General features: G+C 37.0%; 1 protein-coding gene across 6 annotated transcripts in view; it reads left to right on the forward strand.

The window, feature by feature from the left end:
• DENND4A (DENN domain containing 4A) overlaps positions 1-23816 on the forward strand; it is a 135626-nt gene extending 111810 nt beyond the window's left edge. For 3 of the 6 annotated variants that reach the window (XM_047074922.1, XM_047074923.1, XM_047074926.1), the window contains 11 exons: positions 2092-2281; positions 6998-7092; positions 9001-9176; positions 9271-9417; positions 12025-12223; positions 12470-12724; positions 13657-13774; positions 13892-13918; positions 14383-14545; positions 14708-14772; positions 23161-23816. In XM_047074922.1, the coding sequence (XP_046930878.1) occupies positions 2092-2281; positions 6998-7092; positions 9001-9176; positions 9271-9417; positions 12025-12223; positions 12470-12724; positions 13657-13774; positions 13892-13918; positions 14383-14545; positions 14708-14772; positions 23161-23297 (1572 nt within the window). In that variant the 3' untranslated portion in view covers positions 23298-23816. The remainder of the gene's footprint in view (positions 1-2091; positions 2282-6997; positions 7093-9000; positions 9177-9270; positions 9418-12024; positions 12224-12469; positions 12725-13656; positions 13775-13891; positions 13919-14382; positions 14546-14707; positions 14773-23160) is intronic. The other 3 variants (XM_047074924.1, XM_047074925.1, XM_047074927.1) reach the window with 1 other exon arrangement.
• The last annotated feature ends 2838 nt before the right edge of the window (positions 23817-26654 follow it).

Here is a 26654-nt window from a genome sequence, read left to right on the forward strand (position 1 = left end):
ATTATAACAGTACCCAGACTCCAAAACATAACGTTCATGGTGTCCAAAATAAAATCCAGAATTGCTTGATAGGTAAAGAACCAGGAAAATGTGACCCAGTTCTCAAGGGAAAGACAACCCTGAGATGACCCAGATGTTGAAATTATCCAACTGAAACTCTAAAGTAGGTATTATAACCAGGTTTCCTGAGGTTAAAGAAAAACACATTTGGATAAATGAAAAGGAATTCTCAGCAAGAAAAATAGAAACTATTTTTGAAAAACACAATGTATAACTAAAAAAAAATGTCTGAAATAAACTCATTGGATGGGCTCAGCAGAATGGAGAGGGTAGAGGAAAGAGCCTCAGAGACTTGTGGGACAATATCAAAAGATATAACATATAATTGGAGTTCCAGAAATACTAGAGAAAAGGATTGTGGTAGAAAAGATATCTGAAGAAATAAATAATGGCTCAAACTTCCCAAACTTGGTAAAAGATTTAGATTTACAGGTGTAAGAGGCTCAGTAAACTATTAGATAGGATAAACTCGAAACCACATCTATACACACATAAGCAAAACTGCTAAAAAGCAAAGATATCCATCTACTAATAAAATGACTGCTGGGGGTGGGGGGAATTAATAGAAAATATCCTGAAAACTGTTAAAGACAAATGACACATTACCTACAGAGGAATGAGGATTTGAATGACCATATATTTTCTATCACAACCCGTGGAGGAAAGAACACACTGGAACCACACCATGAATGTGCCAAAAGACCTGTCAACCAGAATTCTTTATCCAGTGAAAATACTCTTCAGGGGTAAAGGCGAAATAAACACATTTTCAGATAAAGGAAAAGAATTCATGGCCAGCAGTCCTGCTGTATAAAATATGCTAAAGGAAGTTCTTCAGGCTGAAGAAAATGATACCACAAGCAAAACTATCTGCAGAAATGAAGGAAGAACAAAATACATGGTAAATAGTTGTATAATATAAAAAAATATACTTTTTTATCTCTTAAATTCCTTAAAATGCTTATAATTCTCCAACCTAAAACTTATGACATGTTATGGAATATGCAACATAGGTACATGTTTTACAGTGGTGAAGGGATTCACTCTGCTGACATTCATTAGTTATTATATATGAAGTGGTATGATATGAACCTGAAGTAGGCTGTAAATGATTAGGTGTGTATATTCTAATTCCCAGAGCACCCACTTTAAAAACACAATGCGATGTAGCCAAAAAAAAAAGCCAATAAAAATGTTCAAATAATCCTAAAAAAGAGCAACTCAACACACACAACACACACACACACACACACACACCATGACTAAAAAAAATGTAAATTGTATTATCTGGGCAGTAGAATTATAGATATTTAAATTTCTTTTAAGTTTATTTACTTATTTTGAGAGCAAGAGCAAGCTGTGGAAGGGCAGAAAGAGAAAGGAAGAGAGAGATTCCCAAGCAAGCTCTGTGCTGCCAGTGCAGAGCCCAGCCCAACGTGGGGCTTGATTCTGTGAACCTCAAGATCATGACCAGAGCTGATATCAAGAGTTAGACGCTAACTGACTGAGCCACCCAGGCACCCCGCTCCAATATTTTTCTTTATACAAAAATTCATACCTATCAGACGTTCATATGTATTGTTGATGTAACCAGCAAAATATTTAACTTAACATTTTGGTGTTCTCAAAAATGAAAACTGGAAATACATGTCTTTGAAACCTAGGTTATTATGGAAAACAATAAAATGTAAACATAAATTTTAATAGAATGCAATTCTAATGGTATCATCCTGGGCTGGGATTTGCAGGGAGGAAAAGGAACAATAAATGAAGAGATTCGAAGTCAGCCAAGGGTATCTTACTAGCAGGTATCTGCTTTGATCTAACTCCAAATGTTATCTAAATGATTTCCAGCCCGCTGTTTGTCCAAATTAGTAGCCCTTGTGAAATCGGTTGTTTTCTTTCTGTAGACATTGTAATGTTGATTAATCGATCATCTGAGTAATTAGGCATTTCCTCTGCCTTAGGAGTGACATTTTAAATAATTAACTTTAAATATGAAGGAAATTAAGCTTATAATTATGTCCTCAGGATCAAAGTTCTGATCGTACCAGTCTTTCTTCAGTGGGAGCCCAGGATTCTGAATCTACCTCTTTAACAGATGAAGATGTTTGCCAGGAGTTGGAAGGAGCCACTTCCTCCCAAGAGAGCAGTGCCACTTCAGGGACTAAGGGAATTGATTTCAGCAGAACAAGCCTGGAAAGTTCTGCCTCCTTAGAAGGTGTGTCCACACAGCTTGGTCATACTGCATTTTTTATGTGGTGCCTTTACTTTTTTTCCTTTGTTTTAATTTTGTAAAAGATTTGCGTAGCTCCAGATCTCCAAAACAGTAAGAAACCCAGGCACTTTTAGAGAGGTGTGCCTTCCAGCCCCACCCCTTCATCTGGTTTTCTCGCTGTGCCTAGAAGTAGCCATTTTTATTCATTTTGGTTTATCCTTCATTGCTGCTGCTTTAAAAATATAGGGATGTGTGTGTTCTTACTGCCTCCTTGGCTTCTTACTCAAAAGTAACCTACTTTCCCACTCCTTGTTTTTTTCACTTAACAATGTATCTTAAAGATCATTCCATATCATCACATAGCATTGTCCCCTATTCATTTTTACAGTTGCATGGTCAATCTGTGGATATGTCATAGTTCATTTTAATCACTTCCCTGTTGACGGACATTAGGTGTCCAGCCTTTGACTATTATCAGTGATGCTATGATGCATGTATGTCATATTATATTTTTGACAGGGTATCTTTGGAAGATACTCAAAAATTCTCCCTTGAAGTGGTATTGCCAAGTTGCCTTCCTCGGGGGTATGCTGTTTTGCACTCCCACTGGCAGTATATAAGAGTACCTATTTCCCCACAGCCTTGTCAACAAAATATGTTGGCACACTTTTGGATTTTTTGCCATCTGATAGGTATTTGGTTTCATTTATATTACTCTTGTAAGTTGAGTAACTTTTTATGTGTTCAAGGACTATTTGTATTTCTTTTTCTTTTTTTTTTTTTTTTAATTTTTTTTTTTCAACGTTTATTTATTTTTGGGACAGAGAGAGACAGAGCATGAACGGGGGAGGGGCAGAGAGAGAGGGAGACACAGAACTGGAAACAGGCTCCAGGCTCTGAGCCATCAGCCCAGAGCCCGACGCGGGGCTCGAACTCACGGACTGCGAGATCGCGACCTGGCTGAAGTCGGACGCTTAACCGACTGCGCCACCCAGGCGCCCCTGTATTTCTTTTTCTATGGACTATCTTTTGCCTGCGTTTCACTTGTTGGCCCTTTTTTTTTTTAAGTTTTGATAGTTCTTTTTTTATATTAGGGAATCCTTTGTGTCATATAATTGTCAGATATTTCCTTCCAAGTGTGTTAAATTTCTGTGGGTATTTTTGCCACACAGAAGTTTTTAATGTTATGTCATCAAATTTCTCAGCATTTCCCTGACTACTTCTGGATTTTGAGGTATTAGGAAAGATTTCCCCTTCCAGAGTTCGCCAGTGTTTTCTTCTGACACTTGTTTAGTTTTCTTTCTAACATTTTCTGAGTTCAGCAGACTTTCTCTGTAAAGGGCCTGCTTTAAATAGTTTAGGTTTTGTGGGCCACATACATCTGTCACATATTCTTTTTTCTCATTTTCTTTAAAAAAAAATTTTTTTTAATGTTTATTTTTGAGAGAGAGACAGACAGAGCATGAGCTTGGGGGGGGGGGGAGGGGAGGCAGAGAGACGGGGAGACACAGAATCTGAAGCAGGCTCCTGTCTCTGAACTGTCAGCACAGAGCCCGACACAGAGCCCGAACCCACGAACTGTGAGATCACGAGCTGAGCCGAAGTCAGACACTTAACCAACTGAGCCACCAAGGTGCCCCCATCGTTTTCTTTTTATCACAACAGTCTAAAAACCATTCTTAGCCCTTGGCCATACACAAGTAGATTTGACACCCGATTTAGATATTTAATACATTTGAAATTTGTCCTAATGTATGATGTGAGGAATGGACGCATTATAGTATTTTTTTCATTTGCACCTTTGCTATTTTAAAAAGTTTTTGTTGTGGGGATTTTCAAATGTACACAGAAGTAGAAAGAATAGCACAATGAATCCCCATTACCCTTCACCCAGTTGCAACAATTGTCAACAAATGACCAGTCTTGTTTTATCTTTCCCCCTCCTATAGTCCCAACATTTTTTCCTTCCCCACTGGATTATCTTAAAATAAATCCCAGGGGTGCCTGCTTGGCTCAGTCGGTTGAGTGTCCGACTTTGATTCAGGCCATGATCTCATGGTTCATGGGTTCAAGCCCCACATTGGGTTCTGTGCTGACAGTTCAGAGCCTGGAGCCTGTTTCAGATTCTGTGTCTCCCTCTCTCTCTGTCCCTCTCTCGCTTGCACTCTGTCTCTCTCTGTCTCAAAAGTAAATAAACATTAAAAAAAATGTTTTTAAGTAAATCCCAAACAGCATATAATTTTATTCGTCGTACTTCAATATGTAGCTCTAAAATATAAGGACTTTAATGTTTTATATTGTTAAAAAAACGGAATTCAACCAAGTAAATTTGAAGATCTAACTGGCTTTCTTAAACGATTCATGAATTGGGCAGCATGCCATCTAGCAAGTAGAAGGGAGCTCCAAATTATACAAAACAGAAGGTTTTTATAGAAGGGTGGGGCAAGAAAGTTATTAGCAAAAGAAAAAGAATTTTCCAGGCAAAGTCACTTTCCCTTGGGAGAAGCAGTCTTACCATGCAGATGACTTCATCTTCCTTTGTGAGATGGAGGGGCCCATGTGGCAGACTCCTTGGCACTGGTTGGAAAATTCCTGACTGACTGGTTAAAACTATACTCTAAGGGAGGTTGAAACTGCAATTAGATTAGATATAAAGCCCTTTTGGGAATTCAGCCTTAGTGATGCGTTTTGGGGCTAGGGGTTTTCTTTTCAAAAAAATTTTTTAACATTTTAGTAAAATCATGTATTTCATAAACTAATTTTTAATTTTATTAATATGCATGTAATGCGTATACTTTTATGTATGTAAATACATTTCAGGTTACTCAATTATCAGTACTCAGGTTACCCCTAAGTAACCAGCACTCAGATCTAGAAACAGAACATTAACAACATCCAGACCCTCCTGTCCTGCCCACATCTAGTCACTGCTCCCTTCACAGATGAACATTGTCTTCTAACACTGTATGTTAGCATGGCCAGTTAGGAACTCTTATAGCATGTGTCTTTTGTGAAGCATTTGCTGTTTGAAAACATAATTACAATATTATATTTTTAATGTGATAATATATAACATTTCATATCAAATATCACTTGGTTTAAATTTTCATATTTATCTCATAAAGCTCTTTTTATAGGTGGTTTGTTCAAATTGGGATCCAGACAAGGTCCACTTGTCGCATCTGGTTAATATGTCTGTTAACATATGTTTTCCTAAGATATGTTTTATCTTTGTTACCTCTCTTTTTTTCCATCTTGTCATCCATTCGTGAAGAAATAGGCTCCCCCCACCTCTTTTGAATAGACAAGAACAATTTATTATGCTAAGAAATAAAAGTTACCTTATAGCCTGATTCATATTTATCACAATGAATATTTATTCTGTGCTCTAGATTAATTAGATACAAAAGGTAGGCTGCCCACATAAATAATTACATTACTCAAGCCTAATAGAAGGTATGAGAAGGGAGTTTGCAACTAGCTTTAGCAGAGAGGAATTACAGAGGGTTATGGGGAACCATGCAGGAAAGGACTGCAATACCACCAGCTCTCAGTAGCTTAAAGGTTGATGGGAGGCTTCAGCTCTCTCTGTCCCTCTCAACGCACATGTGAGGCACAACCTAGGACCAGTGGTGGCAGATCTAGAACAATTTTTTTTTCATCGTCATTTATTTACGGAAGCAATCAGGTAATTCGTCTGGATTATGCCAATTGCATCCCCATGACTGGTGTTTAACACGTTTTCCCTTCTTTATTTCTTGTGAACTGGTAGTTTATCCCATGACTTATTTTTACCTTTACTTTATAAAAATGTAAGTGTTTATAACATTTTGTAACTATTGAGAAAAAAAAGAAAAGAAATGGTATGGCTTACCTCCAGTTTTACTAACAAGATATAATAGCCACTGTCAACAAGTGATTTGACCACAGAACTCCCCTTTGTTGTTGTTTTTGTTGTTGTTGTTTTAATACCTACTAATATCCATTACTCTGAAGAATACATTTGGAAATTCTTCCCTCATGTTTAAGAACAAGATTACTGTACCAGATCTTAAAAGATCCTTACAAGACAGAGAATTGCTAGTAAATCTTTTTATGATGGGAAATAAAATTAGCTATTTTACATGTTTTAGACCTTAAAACTGAACACATTCTTGTATTTTTTTAATGTTTATTATTTTTGAGAGAGAGAGAAAGACAGAGAGCACAAGCCGGGGAGGGACAGAGAGAGGGAGACACAGAATCCGAAGCAGGCTCCTGGCTCTGAGCTGTCCACACAGAGCCTGACACGGGGCTCGAACTCACGAACCTCAAGATCATGACCTGAGTCGAAGGCACTTAACCTACTGAGCCACCCAGGCGCCCCCACATTCTTGGATTTTAAACATGGAAAAATAGAAACAGCGAAATGGTAATGACAAATAACTGGAATGCCTTGTAGCCTGTATGCACAAAGCGCTTCCCCAGTGAGTAGTGAATGAACACCCCTAGCATGTGGGGATCTGTAGGATTAGAGCACATGTCCTTAGGTTTGTACTCAAAACAAAAATGTATGCCTTGAAAAGCATTTTTTCACTATTTATTTAGTTTATTTCTTAAATTACTATTTTAAACAGAACAGTTTGACATTTTATCAGAGGATTTATGAAAGTGAAAGATTTTCATAGCCTTTGTCATTAATTGTAATGGTTTTGCTTTTTGTTTTTTAATCATGAGCAGGATCCCTGTCGAAGTTTGCCCTACCTGGGAAGTCAGAAGTGGCATCTTCCTGCAACACAAGTAATACAAATATCTTCCAGAACTATGCAATGGAGGTACGATTTGAATCAAAAGAGCATCTTCCTGTACTACTTATACTACTTAGAAAACTTCTGTTTCTTAAGTATTCGTGGCTTGGGGTGGAGTAACTAAAAAGTTAAACAGAGCATCTGAAAATTTCAGAATGTATATGGCACCTGAATAAACTGAAAGTATCCAGTTCTTCAGAACACTGAGGTCCTACTGCTTAACCTTTTTAGAAAAGTCCCATGCTTCCTTTGCATTTATTAACATATAAAAGCATTTTCATTTTCAGTATTTCTAGTTATCCCTTGTTATATGTGTGTTCCCTTTGAATTAAAAAAATTTTTTTTTAACATTGATTTATTTTTGAGAGAGAGAGCATGTGAGAACGGGAGGGGCAGAGAGAGAGGGAGACAAAGAATCCAAAGCAGGTTGCATGCTCTGAGCTGTCAGCACACAGCTGGATGAGGGGCTCGAACCCACAAACCGCGAGATCATGACCTGAGCCGAAGTCGGACACTCAACCAACTGAGCCACCCAAGCTCCCCTGTTCCCTTTAAATTTTTATTTTACATCTGAATCCCTTACAAACCAGCTTTGCTGTGCAAGCACGTGGCATAGCAGTGTTGAGGAGGGGCATGGAGCAGTTTAGCATTTGTGTGCCATATTTCCATCATGTTTTTCATTCTTTGTGTCGGTTTGACGTGAATAACTGTTCAGTATGCTTCTTGTATGTCCTATTTGCTCACAAGGAAAAAGTTACAGTTTTACACTTTAAAAATTGTCCCTAAGTTTTAAAAATGTTTTTAGTGTTTATTTTGAGAGAGAGAGAGAGAGACAGACAGACAGACAGACAGACAATGTGAATGGGGGAGGGGCAGGCTCCAGGCTCCGAACTGTCAGCACAGAGGCCAGCACGGGGCCTGAACCCACGAACCATGAGTTCATGAGCAAAAGTTGGACGCTTAACCGACTGAGCCACCCAGGTGCCCTGTCCCTAATTTTTGTGTAAAATTTACTTCCGGATACATTTGTGAGTGTTGTTGCTTTTCTAAGCCAATTGGCATAAATTTGGAAAATAGATTTGCATGTAGCTGGAAAATAAACGATGAGCACTGGTATTACAATTGGCAAAGTTTCTGATGGCTTCAGGAATTTCCATATTAATGTAATCACAGCATTTACATTTATCTGTAGCAACACTTTTTTTTTCTTGAAAGAGAGTGCACATGCTTGCGCAAGCCAGTGGGGAGGGGCAGGGGGGAAGAGAGAGAGAGAGAGAGGGAGAGAGAGAAAGAGAATAAGCAGACCCCGTGCTCAGTGCGGGCTCTATCTCATGAACCTGAGCCAAAATCAAGTGTCAGACACTTAACTGAGCCACCCAGGTGCCCTTTGTTGCCGCTTTTAATTTCCAGTCTATCATGGCTAATAGTCTTATAAAATACGGTATGTTGATCACAAACTTAAATATTGAAGCAATGACCAATTCTTTGAAAGTTTCTAAGTCCTCTTCTTAGTTTCTTTACTTACCCCTAACCACTAAGAGTTTGTGGACCCACCCTTGTCTGGTGACCACACTGTGAGTAGCACACAGATTCATAATGTGTAAGTACATGTACTGATTTGGAGTATTAGCAAATTAGTGTTTGGGTTCACTTTTTCATTAATAAAGCCATGGCAGGCTTAACATTAATTATAATGGTAAAAATGCTTACTTAAGTGCAAGGTTCCCTTGAGGTAAAAATTTTGAAATAGATTTAGCTGAAATAGTGAAAGATGAGTATATTATATAATACACTGAATGTAATCTATTTTTTCTTTTGTTGGTAACTTCTGAATCCTTCTGAGTTTTAGTTTTCCAGTAGATTTATGGATTGAAATAATTTTTAATTCATAATATCTCCAACAGGCTCACTTTATAATGCTGTTTTCTCCCATAGGTCCTTATCTCAAGTTGCTCTCGGTGTAGAACTTGCGATTGTCTTGTCCATGATGAGGAAATCATGGCTGGCTGGACAGCAGATGATTCAAATCTCAATACTACATGCCCGTTTTGTGGCAATCTTTTCTTGCCTTTTCTGAATATTGAAATAAGAGATTTAAGACGACCTGGAAGGTAATGATTTATGCTTTCTCTTTGCTTCATGTTTAAGGATCATATTGCCCAGAATATTTCTTTTCTCAAGAAGTTCCTTTGATTCACATTGCAGGTACTTTCTGAAGTCAAGCCCATCTACAGAAAATATGCATTTTCCATCCTCCTTTTCAAGTCAGACAAGGCAGTCTTGTATCTCAACATCAGCCACTGGTCTTGACACATCTGTTATCTCTGTTCAAGGGAATTTTGATCTCAATAGGTAACTATGATTATGGGGAACTATATTTTAACAACATATATTACACGTTTCTGAAAACGACAGAAAAATCAGCTGAACATGTAAAATTTCTGTGTATAATAGATTCGTAATCAATCTTAAATTTTTACACCTCATTAAAAGATTATTAAACTCTCTAAAAACCTAAATGTTTGGGGTGCCTGGCTGACTCATTTGGTTGAGTGTCTGACTCTGGGTTTCAGCTTGGATCATGATCTCAAGGTTTGTAGGTTCAAGCCCTGAGTTAGGCTCTCTGCTGTCAGTGAGGAGTCTGCTTCAGATCTTCTGTCCCTCTCTCTCTGCCCGCCCTCGCTCTCTCTCAAAAATAAAATAAACATTTATTTATTTATTTGGTAACTAGCAGTTTCAAGTTTTTATTCTACCAGTTTAACATCAGAGGAAAGAGAGCAACTCCTTTTTTGGGGGCGGGGATGAGTAGGGGGTGGTAAGAGCTTTCTTGATATATAATTCACACATTAAAGTTCCCCCACTTAACATTCTCCCATTTATATAAACCAAAGGTTTTTAGTATATTATTCACAGAGTTATACAACCATCAACACAGTTGGGAACAAAAAAATAAACATTTAAAAAAGAAAACCTAAATGTTTAAATAGTTATGGTTTATGCTTTATGAATCCCCAGAGTTTAAGCTGTGTAATTCTTTTTATTATTTTTTTAGACAGAGTGCGAGTAGAGGAGAGGGGACAGAGAGAGAGAGAAAGAGAGGAAAAGTAGAGCCCAACATGGGGCTTGATACCCCAACTCTGAGATCATGACCTGAGCCAAAATCAAGAGCCAAATGCTCAACTGACTGAGCCACCCAGGTGCCCCTAAGCTGTATAATTCTTGTATGATAATGTTTACTAGTGTTTTAAAAGTAAAAATTCTAGGGGCACCTGGGTGGCGCAGTCGGTTAAGCGTCCGACTTCAGCCAGGTCACGATCTCGCGGTCCGTGAGTTCCAGCCCCGCGTCAGGCTCTGGGCTGATGGCTCAGAGCCTGGAGCCTGTTTCCGATTCTGTGTCTCCCTCTCTCTCTGCCCCTCCCCCGTTCATGCTCTGTCTCTCTCTGTCCCAAAAAAAATAAATAAACGTTGAAAAAAAAAATTTTTTTTTTAAAAAAAAGTAAAAATTCTAGGGGTACCCAGCTGGCTCAGTCAGTGGAGCCTATGACTCTTGATCTTGGGGTCATGTGTTTGAGCCCCATTATTGGGTGTAGAAATTACATAAAATTGTTTAGACAATTTTAAAAATTACAAAAATCAAAGTAAAAATTCTAGGAGCACCTGACTGGCTCAGTCAGTAGAACACGTGACTATTGATCTCAGGGTGGTGAGTTCAAGCCACCCCATGTTGGGCATAGCACCTTCTTAAAAAAAAGTAAAAATTCTGTAGAACACTTGAAGTTTACAGTGAACATCTTTCTCTTATCCCTTGTCTCTTCAGGAATTAAATGAGTACTAACTTCTACTTTGGAATATTTAATAATCTGAGAAAACATTTGGAGCTGCTAGAGGAACTGTAAAATCAAACTAACACTTATACAGTAAGCCTAATATAAGTGAATTTACACTGAAAACAAATGCAGAAATCGACTCCATTTTGGAGGCGTGCCAGATACCAATCTATATAGCTGGGCAGGTTGAGTCATATAGGTAACTGCATGTGCAAGAGAAAGTGCCTGCAGAGTACTGGTAGGCTGGCGTGACCTGTTTGATCCTGAGTGCTTAGGCAGCAAACCCACAAATCTGTGTGCGCATCTTCTCTCATGATAGGTTAAGTACAGCCCTTTCTCTGACTGAGACTAGCTTGTGACTAGCTTGTGACTCCTGAAGTAAGAGGTGCCTATTTTCTCTGCTTTGTATCCTCTGGGCCTGCTGTGGCTCCTGCTGTGATTAGAATTGTCCACTAGGGGCGCCTGGGTGGCTTAGTTAGTTAAGCATCTGACTCTTCATTTCAGGTCAGGATCTCAGGGTTTGTGAGTTTGAGCCCCACATCAGGTTTAGCGCAGAGCCTGCTTGGGATTCTTTATCTCTTTCCCACTCCCTCTGCCCCTCCCCTTCTCATGCTCTCTCTCTCTCAAAATAAGTAAATAAATAAATATTTTTTAAAAAGCTGTCCACTAAATGTTTTTAATAAGTGAATAACTTTTGAGTATTTAAAGTTCTCTGGAAACTTCACATGATCAGACTACTTAAAAGGGGCACCTGGGTGGCTCAGGTGGTTAAGATCTGACTTCAGCTCAGGTCATGATCTCCCAGTTCATGGGTTTGAACCTGTGATATATATAGGATATATATATATATATATATATATATAGGATATATATATATATCATTATATATTTCTGTTTTATATATATATATAAAATATATGTGTGTGTATATATATATACATATATATGTGTGTGTATAAATATATATATATATATATCTATCTCCATATCCTGTTTACCAGATGCAGCTGAAGTAACATCTTTCCTTTGATAACTTTGCTGCATATCCAGTTCTGATACTAAAGAGCTGGTCTTTCTGAATAAAAGTAAATCTAAAGAATGATGTGCTTTTTTTCTTTTGTCAATGCCGAAGCAAATCTAAACTGCTGGAAAATACATGTGCCCGAAGTATTCAGATCCCTGCTGATAGATCAAAAACAGCTGTGTCAAAATGTCCACTATTTCCAATGGCCAGGAGTGTTAGTACTTATGGCCCCTTGGATAAGGAAGACCCTGGAGGGCAGAAACTCATTTCTACAGGCAGCCTGCCAACTACTTTACAAGGAGCTACAGTATGTATTTTGGTGCCTTTTTAAATTTGGACATTGATGATTTACATATGATTTTGTTCCCTTTGTCCTAAATAGCCTTACAGGCTTCAATTTTGTAATTCTCAAGAAGAGTTTCTAGTCTCATGATACAATTATAGTATATTTCCATTTATATGGAAATTATTGACAGGAATTGTTTTGTTTTTTAATTGATTTAGTATCACCAATCTTGTATTTTCTATTTATGTTTTTTTATTTATTCAACAGGATTCTTTAGGATTAGAGTGGCATCTCCCAAGTCCAGATCCTATCACTGTTCCCTATCTTAGTCCTTTAGTGGTATGGAAGGAACTCGAAAGCTTATTGGAAAATGAAGGTGATCATGCCATAACAGTGGCAGACTTTGTGGACCATCATCCAATTGTGTTTTGGAACCTGGTGTGGTATTTTAGACGTCTTGACTTACCCAGTAATTTACCTGGATTGATTCTTTCTTCTGAGCACTGTAACAAGTATTCAAAGGTATGAAAATGAAAATTCAATCTAAAAGGCAATGCTATCATCACCATTGGAATATTTGCATATTCCTAATGACCAAAAAAGTATTTTTATGCTAAATATTTTAAATAATTATCGGAATCATTAGATCAATAAAATGTCTTAGTCATATTTACAGATAATTTTTTTTCTCACAGCCTAGCAGTAAGACAAGATCATGTTTTTAGACTCCTTGTAAAATTTACACAGAATGGGCTGTGTTTTCATCATAGCCTCAAGAAGAAACTGTAAATGGCTTTTATGAGAAGAGTGTGAGTTGGCCCCACTCATGTCTCCTACCTCCTTCAAAAACGAGCCTTACACGTTTTTAGGAGGATGTCTGTAATTCCTTTTTCAGCCACGTGCTACCATTCTTTTCAGTCCTTTAGTCTGAGTTTTTGCTTAACATTTAGATAGGTTGTTATATGTTTACTTGTATTTTTGATATATTGTCCTATAAAAGTGTTTTACTTCTTCATATGTATCACCGCCACTAAATCGCCAAGTTTCTACATTCAGGAACTTTTTCTGCCTACTTGTATTCATGTCTGTGATGGTGCATGTGCTTTGGATTTTCAGTACATGATGAAGGAATGACCAAGAGGTTATCTCAGTGAGTTATCTAGGGTAGGGTCTTGGACTGATGTATCATGAGGCTCCTGGATTCCTTTTTCTGTGGACCCCTCAATCATAAGCTGGTCAGGATTAGACCTTCACGGCACCCTTTCTTACTGATCTCAGTCCTTAGTTAAATCTGTTACTTTAGAGATCATTAGCTTCTTGGCTGATCTTCCTTTAGTAGAGACAAAATGCATACAAACCAATCATTTTCTGTTCTCTTTTCTCTCTTGCACACATTTATCCTAAAAAGTATTTGTAAGGATCATTAATGAATATCTGTTGGTTCTTCAACACAGATTCCTCGCCACTGTATGTCTGAAGATAGTAAATATGTTTTAATACAGATGTTATGGGACAATATGAAATTACATCAGGATCCGGGACAGCCCTTGTACATCCTCTGGAATGCCCACAGTAAGTACTGTCACAGAATGCTGACTTTGTTCATATGAGAGTGATCTCTACTTGTTTTACAAGCCTAAACTAATGTATAATAACGTTTATTTTACTATACTACTTTTTGTCTTACAGGTCAAAATCGTACTCTTTTATTTGAGAGTGAGTGTTAAGTTTGATGTTTTTAGTGCTATCTTCCGTGGAGGTCAAGGATTTTTTTGGTTTTTTTAGTTTTGTTTCTTGAGTGGTGCTTTGTATGTGCTGAAGGGGTTATGTTTTGTGGAGTTTGCTTTTAGCACATTGCTTGTCCCAGCTGCTTCTTTTTACACATTTGTTTCCATCCCAAGCTGCTGATTTAGAATTTCCTCCAGGGGCTGTATTAAGGAAAACAGCACTTTTAGTTTTTGTCTGAGGCCACAGAAAGCTTTAGGCCTATTTTTATCATTATGTGTCTTATTTTTTTTCCCTTTTCTTTTCTTTCTTCATTCTTAGATTTCTGTTCCTTTATCTATTGCCCTTAATTTGTTTTGGGGGCTTTGTAACTTCTGTCATAACTGTCAGTTGCTGCTTAATTATGTTGTCCTTTATACACGTTTTCCTTCATTTGCTCTTTTGTTCTTTTGTAGCCCAAAAGTATCCAATGGTCCATTTATTGCAAAAAGGTGATAATTCATTTAACCAGGAACTATTGAAAAATATGGTAAAAAGCATTAAAATGAATGATGTCTATGGACCAATGAGTCAGATTTTAGAGACCCTGAATAAATGCCCTCATTTTAAAAGACAGAGGTAAGTCTGTCTTAAATGAATGTATTGTTCCTCCAAGCAGATTCCTGTTACTGGCTTAGTAATTTGTTTGATTATTTCACGCTTAAATTAGCATAAATATTTTGTACAGAATATAGAGACCAATGAGTAATAATATCTTCTCCACTCCTTTTCCCCCCCTAGGAGTTTATATAGAGAAATACTATTTCTCTCGCTTGTGGCACTGGGAAGAGAAAACATTGATATAGGTAATTCAGCATGATATCTAACATGTAATATTTATAGATCATGATACTGTTTTCAAATTATTTTTATATTGATAGTCTTTATTATTTTTATATTAAATTATACTAATATATAATATATATTAATATTAGAAGAATTCTTTCTTTGATTTTTTAAATTTTAATGTAATAAATAGATACTTTGATACTTTGGTCACGTTAGTGATAGTAATGTTAAATGATAAAAGCTAACATTTTTTGAAGGCTTACTCTGTGCCTTACACTGTAGGAAGTACTTCCCATGTATTATCCTGATAATTCTCCCCAAAGCCATATGAGATAGGTACTGTTATCGTTTCTGTGTTATTAGTGAGGCATCTGAGGATCCAAGAGGTTAAGTAACTTGAACTTGGGTTTCACAATAAATAACAGAGCCCTATTTGAACCAAGCAGTTTTATAAAATTCTTTTTTTTTTTTTAATGTTTACTTATTTTTGAGAGAGAGACAGAGTGCAAGTGGGGGAGGGACAGAGAAGGAGAGAGGGAGACACAGAATCTGAAGCAGGCTCCAGGCTCTGAGCTGTTAGCACACATCCCGATTTGGGACTAGAACTAACAAAATGCGAGATCATGACCTGAGCCGAATTCAGACGCTTAACCAACTGAGCCACCCAGGCGCCCCTTGAATCAAGCAGTTCTAAATGCCCATCCGTGCTTTTAACAGTTGGGTCATATCACAAATAACATTAAGCTTGTTTCAGAAGGGATATAAGGTAGCTAAATATATATGTCAGGAGGTCCTAAACTTTTTTAACTGATCATCTCCTTCTCCCAGTTACTGTGCTTGACTTCCTTTTGGTTTCTAAGTCTCAGGAAAGGGCAGAAATAGCCCCTGACAGACAAAAAGAAGAAAGAGGTAGCTGTCAGGCATCGAGAGACTCAAGAGAGTTTTGGCGTTTTGTCTGGGAAATTCTAATGTGAATAAGTTGATGAAAATGATAATGATACATATAATTCACCTGACTTAAGTGGTATCTAACTTGGGTGCCCTACTTAATTAAACCCACTCCCGGTTAATGAGAGAGTATGCAACAGGCCATACCTTTTAGGTGATTGTATACTATCTTAACAAAATATATCTAGTTATTTAGTGCTAGTCAACACTTCAGTTGACTTTTAGAGTGCCCATGACTTTTGCCACAGATATTTATTAGTCTCATCAGAGTCATATATATACATATATCATTCATACATGTATCATACGTATGTATATCATATGTGTAGTAAGATTAGGCCCTATTACAGGCTACTCAGCCAGACCTTAGGGAACATGAATAGAGAACAAGAGTACTCCCTGTGGTGCTGGCTTCCCAACAAGTTCACTAAAGGATGGGAAAGAGCAGGAATTAGTGAGTGAAGTAGAGGGCTTAGAGCAGCCATCCCTAACTGGGTCGCTCAAGAGGTTATCACGTGCCATCTCACCAAAGGTGACTCATATCATTGGGAATTGTCTGCTTTGATGCCAGGAGAGAAGTTGTTGAATCCAGAAGCCATGATGTGTATGGGTGAGATGGTGAGCATCTTACAGAATGGAATTATATGTTGGGGTTAAAATTTTTTTTTTGTACTCATTATCTAAAAGGATTAACCTTTATTTAGCTCATTCTCCAGAAAAGCCAAATTTATTTAAAGTTTAAAGTCAATTTCCTAACCCCCTGAAATAATGCTGAGAGAGGGAAAGCGTAAAAGGCTTTTCTTTATCTCAGCAATCCGTCATTTACTTTGTTCTAGCTAAGACCAGCATTGCCTGACCCCTGCAGTGATGGTGTTCAAGTTCCTTATCTTTGTATATTACCAGCACCCCTCCCCCAACCAGAGCGAAATTTAAAAATAGACCATTTTAGTCCTCCTCTAGATCTGCTTGGAGATTATTATATAGGTTTACTGGTACCTTAAAGGAATTTACCATTTCATGAATTCAAGAGCTCTTTTCCTCTGACTCTCTGTAGGATTACAGACCTGATATCAGCTTCCTTTGCCAATTGTTTGAAGGTTTCTGGAAGCATCTGGGTTCTATGGCCTCTCTTTTATGCCCTCACTGGGGGCAAAGCTCTTCACTGTCTATATATGTTGGGTATCCCTCAAAAAACTATCACTTTCTGTGTAGACCAGAGTTGATGCCCAAGGAAATTTTAGAACCCAAGGGGAAGGATTGGAGACTAGAGCAATAATGGGAAAGAAAAGCAAGTGTGAAACAAACATAAATGAATAAGTAATTGGTATTAGGATGGTCTGATGGATGGAGAATCTGGATGTTGAAGAATTAATTTATTGGAGACTTCTGCAGAGATGTAGATTGGACTATGGGGAGAAGGTACCAAAAGTGCATTTTGACCAGGAAGGAGTGTGGAGAATGACAAGTTTGAAAATAAGGAAGGCTTCTGAGGAAATGACACTAAGTTGACAGTGTAGCCAGAATATCAATGGGGGAGAAAACAAACAAACTTTAAAGTTTGTAGGAAGACCCTGAGGTGAAAGGTCTGGCATTTTTGAGTAATGGAAAGGCCAGGGAAGAGAGGGATCACAGAGAAAGGGTAGAGTGTGGGGTGAAATGAGTTTGGAAAAGCAGGCAGGAACTAGATTGTGCGGTGTCTGTAGGGTCTCCCAACTATCTTGGACTGAATTCTAAGGGCAGTGGGAAACATCTGGGGGATTTTTAAGCAGGAGAGAGACATAATCAAATATATGTTTTACCAGGATCTGTAGTCTATGGAGAACAAATTGTGTGGGGACCCAGTAGATAGTGAAAGGGGCAATTAAGAAGCTAATGCAATAGTACAAGTGAAACTTATACAAGTGTGTTATTTTAAACAAAACCAATGTTTAAAGGACAAAGAGGGGCACCTGGCTGATCTTGGGGGTCATGAGTTCAAGCTCCCACATTGGGTGTAGAGACTACTAAAAAATAATAAATAAACTTTTAAAAAATACAGAGAGACTGGTTTGATTAGAAAGAAAATTAATCTAAAAAAGAAAGAAAGATTTAAAAGCTAGGAATTGGAAAATTGGCCTTACACTAAAATGGCTTTTAAAAATTTTAGCTGTATAACAACAACAAAAAATTTAGCTATAAAAAAAATGTTTAGCTATAAATCTGAGCCCAGTAGAGATCAGTGTTTGGTATCTTTGCTTGGGAAAAAAAAAAAAGTATGATGCAAAGAAATATAACCAGGGAACGTTGTACTCAAAAGTCACATTAAGTCATTGATTTTCCTAGTTGAAATAAAGGTGGAAAATTTGGGACAAGTTCTAATAATAATAGTAAAACTTAGAAGTAAGGACTATTTGGTGGAAAAGACTAACAGAAGTACAACTGTATTTAACCTGTAATTTTGTTTGTAAACAAATGTATGAATGTGTTGAGCTGCACTTTCCATTAGAAAGAGGAAAAGAATGAATGGATTCAAATTGCATCTAGGGAGCTTTGAGCAGAATGTTGTGAATATTTGCTTTTTAACTATGATGGTTGTGAAACATTGGAAATCATTAAAAATAAGAAATTTGACAAGTGATTCTGATGCTCAACTGGAAATTTAATAAGGTAGGAACTTCTATGTAAATACCTACATAACCTTCTACCTTAAGAAATAGAAAGGGGCGTCTGGGTGGCTCAGTTGATTAAGTGTCCAACTTCGGCTCAGGTCATGATCTCATAGTTTGTGGGTTCAAGTCCCGCGTTGGGCTTTGCTGACAGCTTAGAGCCTGGATCCTGCTTCGGATTCTGTGTCTACCTCTCTCTCTGCCCCTTCCATGCTCATGCTCTGTCTCTCTCTGTCTCTTGAAAAATGAGTAAACATTAAAAAAATTAAAAAAAGAAAAAAACGTTTCCTTTGGGGCGCATGGGTGGCTCAGTCAGTTAAACCTCTGACTTCGGCTCAGGTCATGATCTCGCAGTTTGTGAGTTCAAGCCCTGCGTCAGGCTCTGTGCTGACAGCTCAGAGCCTGGAGACTGCTTCGGATTCTTTGGCTCCCTCTCTCTCTGCCCCTCCCCTGCTCATGCTCTGTCTCTCTCTGTCTCAAAAATAAATAAAACATTAAACAAAATTTTTTTTAAAAAATAGAAAAAGAAGAGCAAATTAAACCCAAAGCAAGCAGAAGAAAGGAAATAATAAATATTACAGCAGAAATCAATAAAATAGAGAAAAAATAGAAAATATAGGGGAAAACAATTTTTAAAATAGAGAAACTCATCAAAATCAAAGTTGGTTCTTTGAAAAGAGCAATAAAATTGATCTTTGGTTAGACTAAGAGAAAAAGAGAGGACTCAAATTAATGAAATGAGGAAGGAAAGAGGAGATATTCCTACCACCCTTCCAGAAATAAAAAGAATGATAAGGAAGTACAATTAATAACTGTATGCCTACAAATTCAGTAACCCAGGTAGGCAAATTCCTACAAAGACGTAAACTACAAAACTGACTCTAGAATAGAAACCCTTACTAGAGCTGTAATAAGTAAATAGATTGAGTTAATAATCAAAAAGCTTCCCAGAAAGAAAAATCCAGGACCAGATGGTGAATTCTATCAAATGTTTAAAGAAGGATTAACACCAATTGTGATGGACTGCATATCGGTGCCCTGCCCCTACTCCTATGTTAAAGCCTTAACGTGATGGTATTTGGAAGTAGGGCCCTAGGGAAGTAATAACATCATCTGGTTGGAGCCTCCACAATGGGGTAATATCCTTAAGAAGAGAGCTATCCCTCTCAGTCATATAAGGATACAGGGAGAAGGCAGCTGTTCGCAAACCAGGAAGAGCGCTCTAACCAGACGCCAGATCTGCTGTTGCCTTGATCTTAGACTTCCCAGCCTCCAGAACTGTGAGAAATAAATGTTCATCATTTAAGCCACCCAGTCTATGGTATCCTGTTATAGCAGCCTGAACTAAGACATTAATCCTTCACATACTCTTACAAAAGTAGAAGAAAAAGGAGCACTTCCTAACTCATTCTGTGAAGCTAATATTATAAGACAAAGACATCACAAGAAAAGAAAACTACAGAGCAATATCCCTTATTAATATAGGTGCAAAAATCCTCAACAGAATACTGGCAAATGAAATCCAGCAACATTTAGAAAGGATTTTGTTCCATGACCAACTGGGATTTATCCCAGGAATGCAATGTTGGTTCAATACACAAAACTCAATCAATGTGATATACCATATTATTGGAATAAAAGACACAAATTCTCTGGGGCACTTGGCTGGCTCAGTTGGTAGAACATGCAGCCCTTGATTTGGGGGTTGTGAGTTCAAGCCCCATGTTGGTTATAGAGATAAATAAAATTATTTAAAAAAAAAAAGACACATGTCTCAGTAGATGCAGAAAAAGCATTTGGCAAAATCAGCAAACTAGGAATAGAAGGGAATGTCCTCAACTTGATAAAGGGCATTTATGAAAAACCCCAAATTAATACCATACTCAATGGTGAAAAACGGAAAGATTTTCCCTTAAGATCAGGAACAAGACAACATTGTATTAGAAGTTCTAGCCAAAGCAGCCAGGAAAGAAAAAGAAGTAAAAGGCATCCAAATTGGAAAGGAAGAAGTTAAGCTATCTCTGTTCATAGATGACATGATCATATATATAGAAAATCCTAGATATTCCACACCAAAAGCAAAACAAAACAAAACCACCTAGATTGTTTGAGTTAATAAATGCTTTCAGCAAGGTTGCAGGATAAAAGATAAAAGATACAAAACTCAGTCATATTTCTGTAACTAGCAATGCATAATCCAAAAATTGAGAGCAATTCCATGTACAGTAGCATCAAAAAGAATAAAATAATTAGGAATTTGTTCAACCAAGGAGGTGAAAGACTTGTACAATGAAAACTGCAAAACGTTGTTGAAAGAAATTAGACATAAATAAATGAAAATACATCCCATTTTCATATACTTAGAAGACTAAAATTTTTAAGATATCAGTACTATCCAAAGCAACCTATAGATTAACGTGCAATCCCTATCAAAATCGTAATGATTTTTTTTTGCAAAAATAGAAAAACATATCCTCAAATTTATATGGAATCTCAGAGGGACCTCAAGTAACCAAAATCTTAGAATAAACCTGGATGACTCACACTTATTGATTTCAAAACTTATTACAAAGCTACTGTAATCTAAACGGTGTGGTACTGGCATAAAGACAGACATGTAGACTAATGGAATTGAATAGAGAGCCCAGAAATAAGCCCTCATATATATGGTCAAATGATTTTTGACAATGGGGCCAAGAACACCATTGGGGAAAAGACAGTCATTTCAACAGATGATGCTGGCAAAACTGGATATCCGTATGCAAAAGAATGAAGTTGGAACCCCTTGTAAAACAAATTAACTCAAAGGGAATGCAAGCTGGTACAGCCACTCTGGAAAACAGTATGGAGGTTCCTCAAAAAAATAAAAATAGAACTACCCTACAACCCAGCAATTGCACTACTAGGCATTTATCCACGGGATACAGGTGTGCTGTTTTGAAGGGACACATGCACCCCCATGTTTATAGCAGCACTATCAACAATAGCCAAAGTATGGAAAGAGCCCAAATGTCCATCGATGGATGAATGGATAAAGAAGATGTGGTATATATATACAACAGAGTATTATTCGGCAATCAAAAAGAATGAAATCTTGCCGTTTGCAACTCTGTGGATGGAACTAGAGGGTATTATGCTAAGTGAAATTAGAGAAAGACAAATATCATATGACTTCTGAGTGAAGTCATGAGGACTTTAAGAGACAAAACAGATGAACATAAGGGAAGGGAAACAAAAATAGTATAAAAACAGGGAAGGGGACAAAACATAAGAGACTCATATATATGGAGAACAAACTGAGGGTTACTGGAGGGGCTGTGGGAGGAGGGATGGGCTAAATGGGTAAGGGGCACTAAGGAATCTACTCCTGAAATCATTGTTGCACTATACACTAATTTGGATATAAATTATAAAAAAAAAAATTAAAATTGAAGAAAAAAACAAATTAACTCAAGATGGATTAAAGACCTAAATGTGAGATCTGAAACTATAAAACTCCTAGGAGAAAACAGGGCAAAATCATTCATGACATTAGATTTGGCAGTGCTTTCTTGGATATGACACCAGAGGCCCAAGCAACAGAAGAAAAAATACAAAAATTGGAATTCATGAAAATTTAAAATTTTGTGCATTAAAAGGTATCAGGAATGTAAAAAGGCAACCCATAGAATGGAAGAAAATAATATCCAGAATAGATTTGAAAAATTTCTAAAACACAACGACAACAAAAAGCCAATTAAAAATAGGCAAGGACTTGAGTAGACATTTCTCCAAAGAAGATATATAGGTGGCCAATAAGCACAAGAAAAGATGCTCAACATCATTAATTATTAGGGAAATACAAATCAAATCTATAGTGAGATTCCACCTCACACCATTAGGCTGGCTACTGTCCCCTCCCCCCCCAACAAAAACAAAAACAAAAAATAACAAGTGTTGTGAAGATATAGAAAATTGGAACTTTTATACATCATTATTGGGAATGTAAAATGGTACAGCTGCTGTGGAAAACAGTATGGCAGTCCCTTCAAAAAATTAAAAATGGACTTAAAAGCAGGGTCTGCAGGAGAGATTTTTACATCCATGTTCATAGCAGCATTATTCATAATAGCTAAAGTGTGGAAACAACCCATGTGTCCATTGAAGGATGAATGAGTAAGCAAAATGTGGTCTATACATACAATGGAATATTATTCCTCCTTAAAAAAGAAGTTAATTCTGGCACATACTATAACTTGGATGAACCTCGAGGACATTATGTACATGAAATAAGCCAATCACAAAAAGACAAATACTGTACAATTCCTCTTATGAGTCACTTACTAGAGTAGTCAAAAATCATACAGACAGAAGTAGAATGATAGTTGACAGGAGTTGGGGCAAGGGGCAACAGAATTAATGTTTAATGGGTATAGGGTTTCAGTTTCACAAGAGGGAAGAGAGTTGAGGTGGATGGTGGTGATGGCTGCACGTTATGAATGTACATAATACCACTGACCTACAAGATGGTTAAGATAGTAACCTTTGTATGTATTTTACCACAATCTTTAAATTTGAGAAAAAGAATTTTAAAAGGAAGCCATCTTAAAACTTTAAAATTCGTTGGTCTGTGTAATCTAGCTCTAAAATGCTGAGAGCTTTGAGGTCCTTGTTTGAGCTCTGAAATTCTGTATTTCTTTAGTTGGCAGAAATGACCTAGAGATGCCTTCTTGGCCTCTAATTGTTTAGTTCTGTGATATTTTAAAATCTTGATTGTTGTTAATATCGAGTATAAATTGCTAAATGCCCTCATTTCTTTATGAATTTTTACAGATGCATTTGATAAAGAATACAAGATGGCATACGATCGCCTCACACCTAGTCAAGTCAAGAGTACACACAACTGTGATCGACCACCAAGTACAGGGGTGATGGAATGTCGAAAAACCTTTGGAGAACCTTATCTTTAAGATATGCACGTGCGTGTATACTTTCAATATGTATTGTATAGTCAGTGTATAAAATAATATTTGGAGATTCTAAACTCTTTCTCTTCAATTTTTGAAAATGCATTTGTAAATGGTTCAGAAAGCCCAGTTAGCTCATGTACAGAATGTTCTAAGAAGAGAAGAGTGACAAGTGAAGAGAGAGCCATTTTGTTTCTCATCTCTTTGTTTTTTTTTTTTTTTCTTTACTTCTCCTGTAACCAGTAATTAAGTATTTTTGTGACAAGGAAATCCCTAGACAAAATTACTTCTCAAAATAAGACACCTGTTTTGTGGTTTCTCTTGGAAGAAACATGTTGAAAAAATCATGTATGGAACTTAACCAAATGTAAGATCAAAGTATTTCCTGTTTTCGTAGACTATTCAAATGTTTTGACCATGAAGTTGTATTATACATATTTTAAATTGTTTATAGTAAGTTGATATTTTTTTAATTTTTAAACTTAATATAGCAAACAAAATGAACTGAAACTTACGAAGCAAGCAATTAAGTGCTTATTTTCCTTGTCTGCTGCTATTTGAAGTAATTAGTACAGCTGCAGATCTCTATATGTATAGCTATCTATATCTATCTATCTATATATATATATATATATATTTTATTACTTGGGAGAATGATTCAAAACTGTCAGCGCTAGTGTCAGTGTTGTGCTAGGATTGCATGTTAGTACCGCTAAGCCTGACTGCAGTGAGTGGATGAAAGCCAGGGTGCGCACTGCCCAGACTGACTCATTGAGCCTTGTCGAAGGAGAGCCGGGGAGGTTCCATGTCTGCTTCTGCAAAATCAGGTTCAGTATACCATGACTGAAAATGTTCTCTATTGCTAACAGATACAGACAGTACACAGGGATAGCTTACAAAGCCAAAAATCAATTTAGATTTTAATATTCTATACGAACACTTGTGTTGGGAAATATGTCAGACAACTTATTCCAGATTTTACCCTTATTTTAATATCTAAAATGTGGCATATGATGCAGATTGTATCATATTTATCTGGAATATGACCTATTGGAGTATTCTGTTCATATTATATATATATATAAATAAATATTCAAGATATTTTTTCAAAAATAGAAAAATAATAACTCTCTAAAAGTACAGCCAGATAGAATTTCCCATATTGAGGAACTTGGCTTTTTCAATAAGCCTTCAGAATCTGAAGTTTATGGAATCTAAAATCCAGAAATATCCAGAAATCAGACAATAAATTGAACGTTTAAACACCATGGGTATTAGAAAGACTCTTAAAAAGTATTTTTAGTCCCATTATTTCAAATATCGCTTTCTTTGGTAATTTCTGATAAAAAGTGTTCTTTGGCTATTAGAGTTATTTATAGATTTCCAGTATGTGTGTGTGCGTGGTTGCACACATTGTCATGAAGGAAAGAATTCTCTAGACAGTTTCATCGGAGAAAAATGTGGATGGTTCCAAATCTGGTGTGTAAGCCAGTAGAGCCCAGGACACTTGTCCTGGGGATATCTGAGACGTAGAATCAGTTTAGCTGCGCAAAAACTACCTTGTGAGTTCACACCATTAGTGAATAGCATCAAGCTGAAACATTTCACAGCTTTCTACCCTGGGAAGTAATGGGGAGAGTTTAAAAAATGTGAAATTTTAGTTCGAATTAGTTTGGGACTGACCTTGCTTACTTGAAAAACCTGGTGCTATGCACATTTATATGCCTTTCCTTTGTAAATACAACTCCAGTCTCCTTCACTCTTCGTATCCGAGTTTCACATCCTAAAGGAGTCTTTTGTTCCCTACATCGCTTGATAATTGTCAACCGAGAGAAACATTTGATAGGTGAGTCTTTTGGCATTGGCAGCAAATATCCCTCCAAATAGGGTTCTGGGGTTCTATTCTGTTTTTGTGTCCTGGTGTTTTGTTTCCCTTATAAGAACAGCTTTCGCTGTTGTTTAACTTGTCTTTGATACAAACTATATGTAAGAATTATAGTTTATTGATTTCGAGTACCTAACCAGAAAAAAAATGAGGTAAAGCCCATTCATTATGGTTCAAACTCATATGGGGAAAGGTGAGTATAGTTTTTATCTCCTCCCATACACACAGAGTTTTTGTTCTGTGTTTCATTGGGTTTTATTTCCTCTACTTTTAATTCCCAGGGAATATTATTTGTGCAAATTTAGTCTTTAAAAATAAAACCAAAAACATGAGTAGAAAGTAGTAAACCCTGCTCAAAAGAAAATTAAAATCTAGATCATCCTTTAAAATAACTCTATACAAACTTCTCTTCAATTTTCTCTCTGTTGAAGATACATTTTGAAGAATCATGGCCAACCAATCTTGTTGGAGAGAAATACACTTTTGCTACATTATCTGTCTCTTGTTTTCTTACTCTTAGTTTTGTTTATATGTTTAATAGTTGAAAATAAACCCTGCTGTGTCCTGGTATGACTTGTTCCTACTTCCTCTCACGGTGTTAATGTCATACATTTGTATTTTGTATCTTATTTCAGTATTCCGCTTTTTCTTCCTACTGTCAGATGGGGAATTATGCAGCCTGTTCATATTCTGATTTTTGTCTTTTCTCCCCCTGATTTTTTTTTGGGGCAGGGGGACGGCATGAGGTTGTGATAAATCCCTAAAACTACCAGCTTATTTTGTTTTAAGGTTTTCTAAGATGTTTATACATTTTTGTATATAGAGAAATGGCCCCTGAAAATGTTGGTTCAGCATTTTTAGTGATAAATACTTATTTTATTTTATGCTGGTCATTACCATGATGCTTATTGAAACTAGCAAGTGTTAGCCTGCTGTATAGAGAAGCTGTTACAGTGTATTTCTAAATACGTTTTAAGTATATGGTTAGAAAATACCCGTTTGTATGGTAATGTGAGGTAGCCCAGTTTTAGTTTTATTTTTCCCACTAGAACTTGAAAGCTGCTATTAGGCACTTTATTTCAGAGCAGAAAGGGAAAGAACAGGCTGCCTCTTTAAGAGGGCCCTTGGCCCCTTTGTGTGGTAGAGTTGGTGTGCTTCGTCTTTCCTGTTTGGATACAAGACCAAGTTTTATTTCAGAACTGAACCACTAGCAGTTGCATACCAGTTTACCTTAATATTCTCAGGCTTATTATCTTCTTATCCCTTCACACTAGCCTCTTCCTCTGGCCTCAAAGCAAGTGCATTTGCTGGCTTAATTATTGTTGTTTACAAAATGAGCAGTGCACAAATTAGTATAGGAGTTTGTCTCTCACTCAGGTGTGTGTGCATGTGCTTATCCTCTGAGATGGTAGCATACCCTCCTGATGAAGTCTTTGCGGCCTTCCCACGGTTGCTGTCGTTTGCATGGCTCCCTC

The sequence above is a fragment of the Lynx rufus genome, unplaced genomic scaffold (assembly GCF_022079265.1).
Source record: "Lynx rufus isolate CCGP_SWC_20201006 ecotype Redwood Valley unplaced genomic scaffold, mLynRuf1.p SCAF_13, whole genome shotgun sequence".
Taxonomy (NCBI): Eukaryota; Metazoa; Chordata; class Mammalia; order Carnivora; family Felidae; genus Lynx; species Lynx rufus.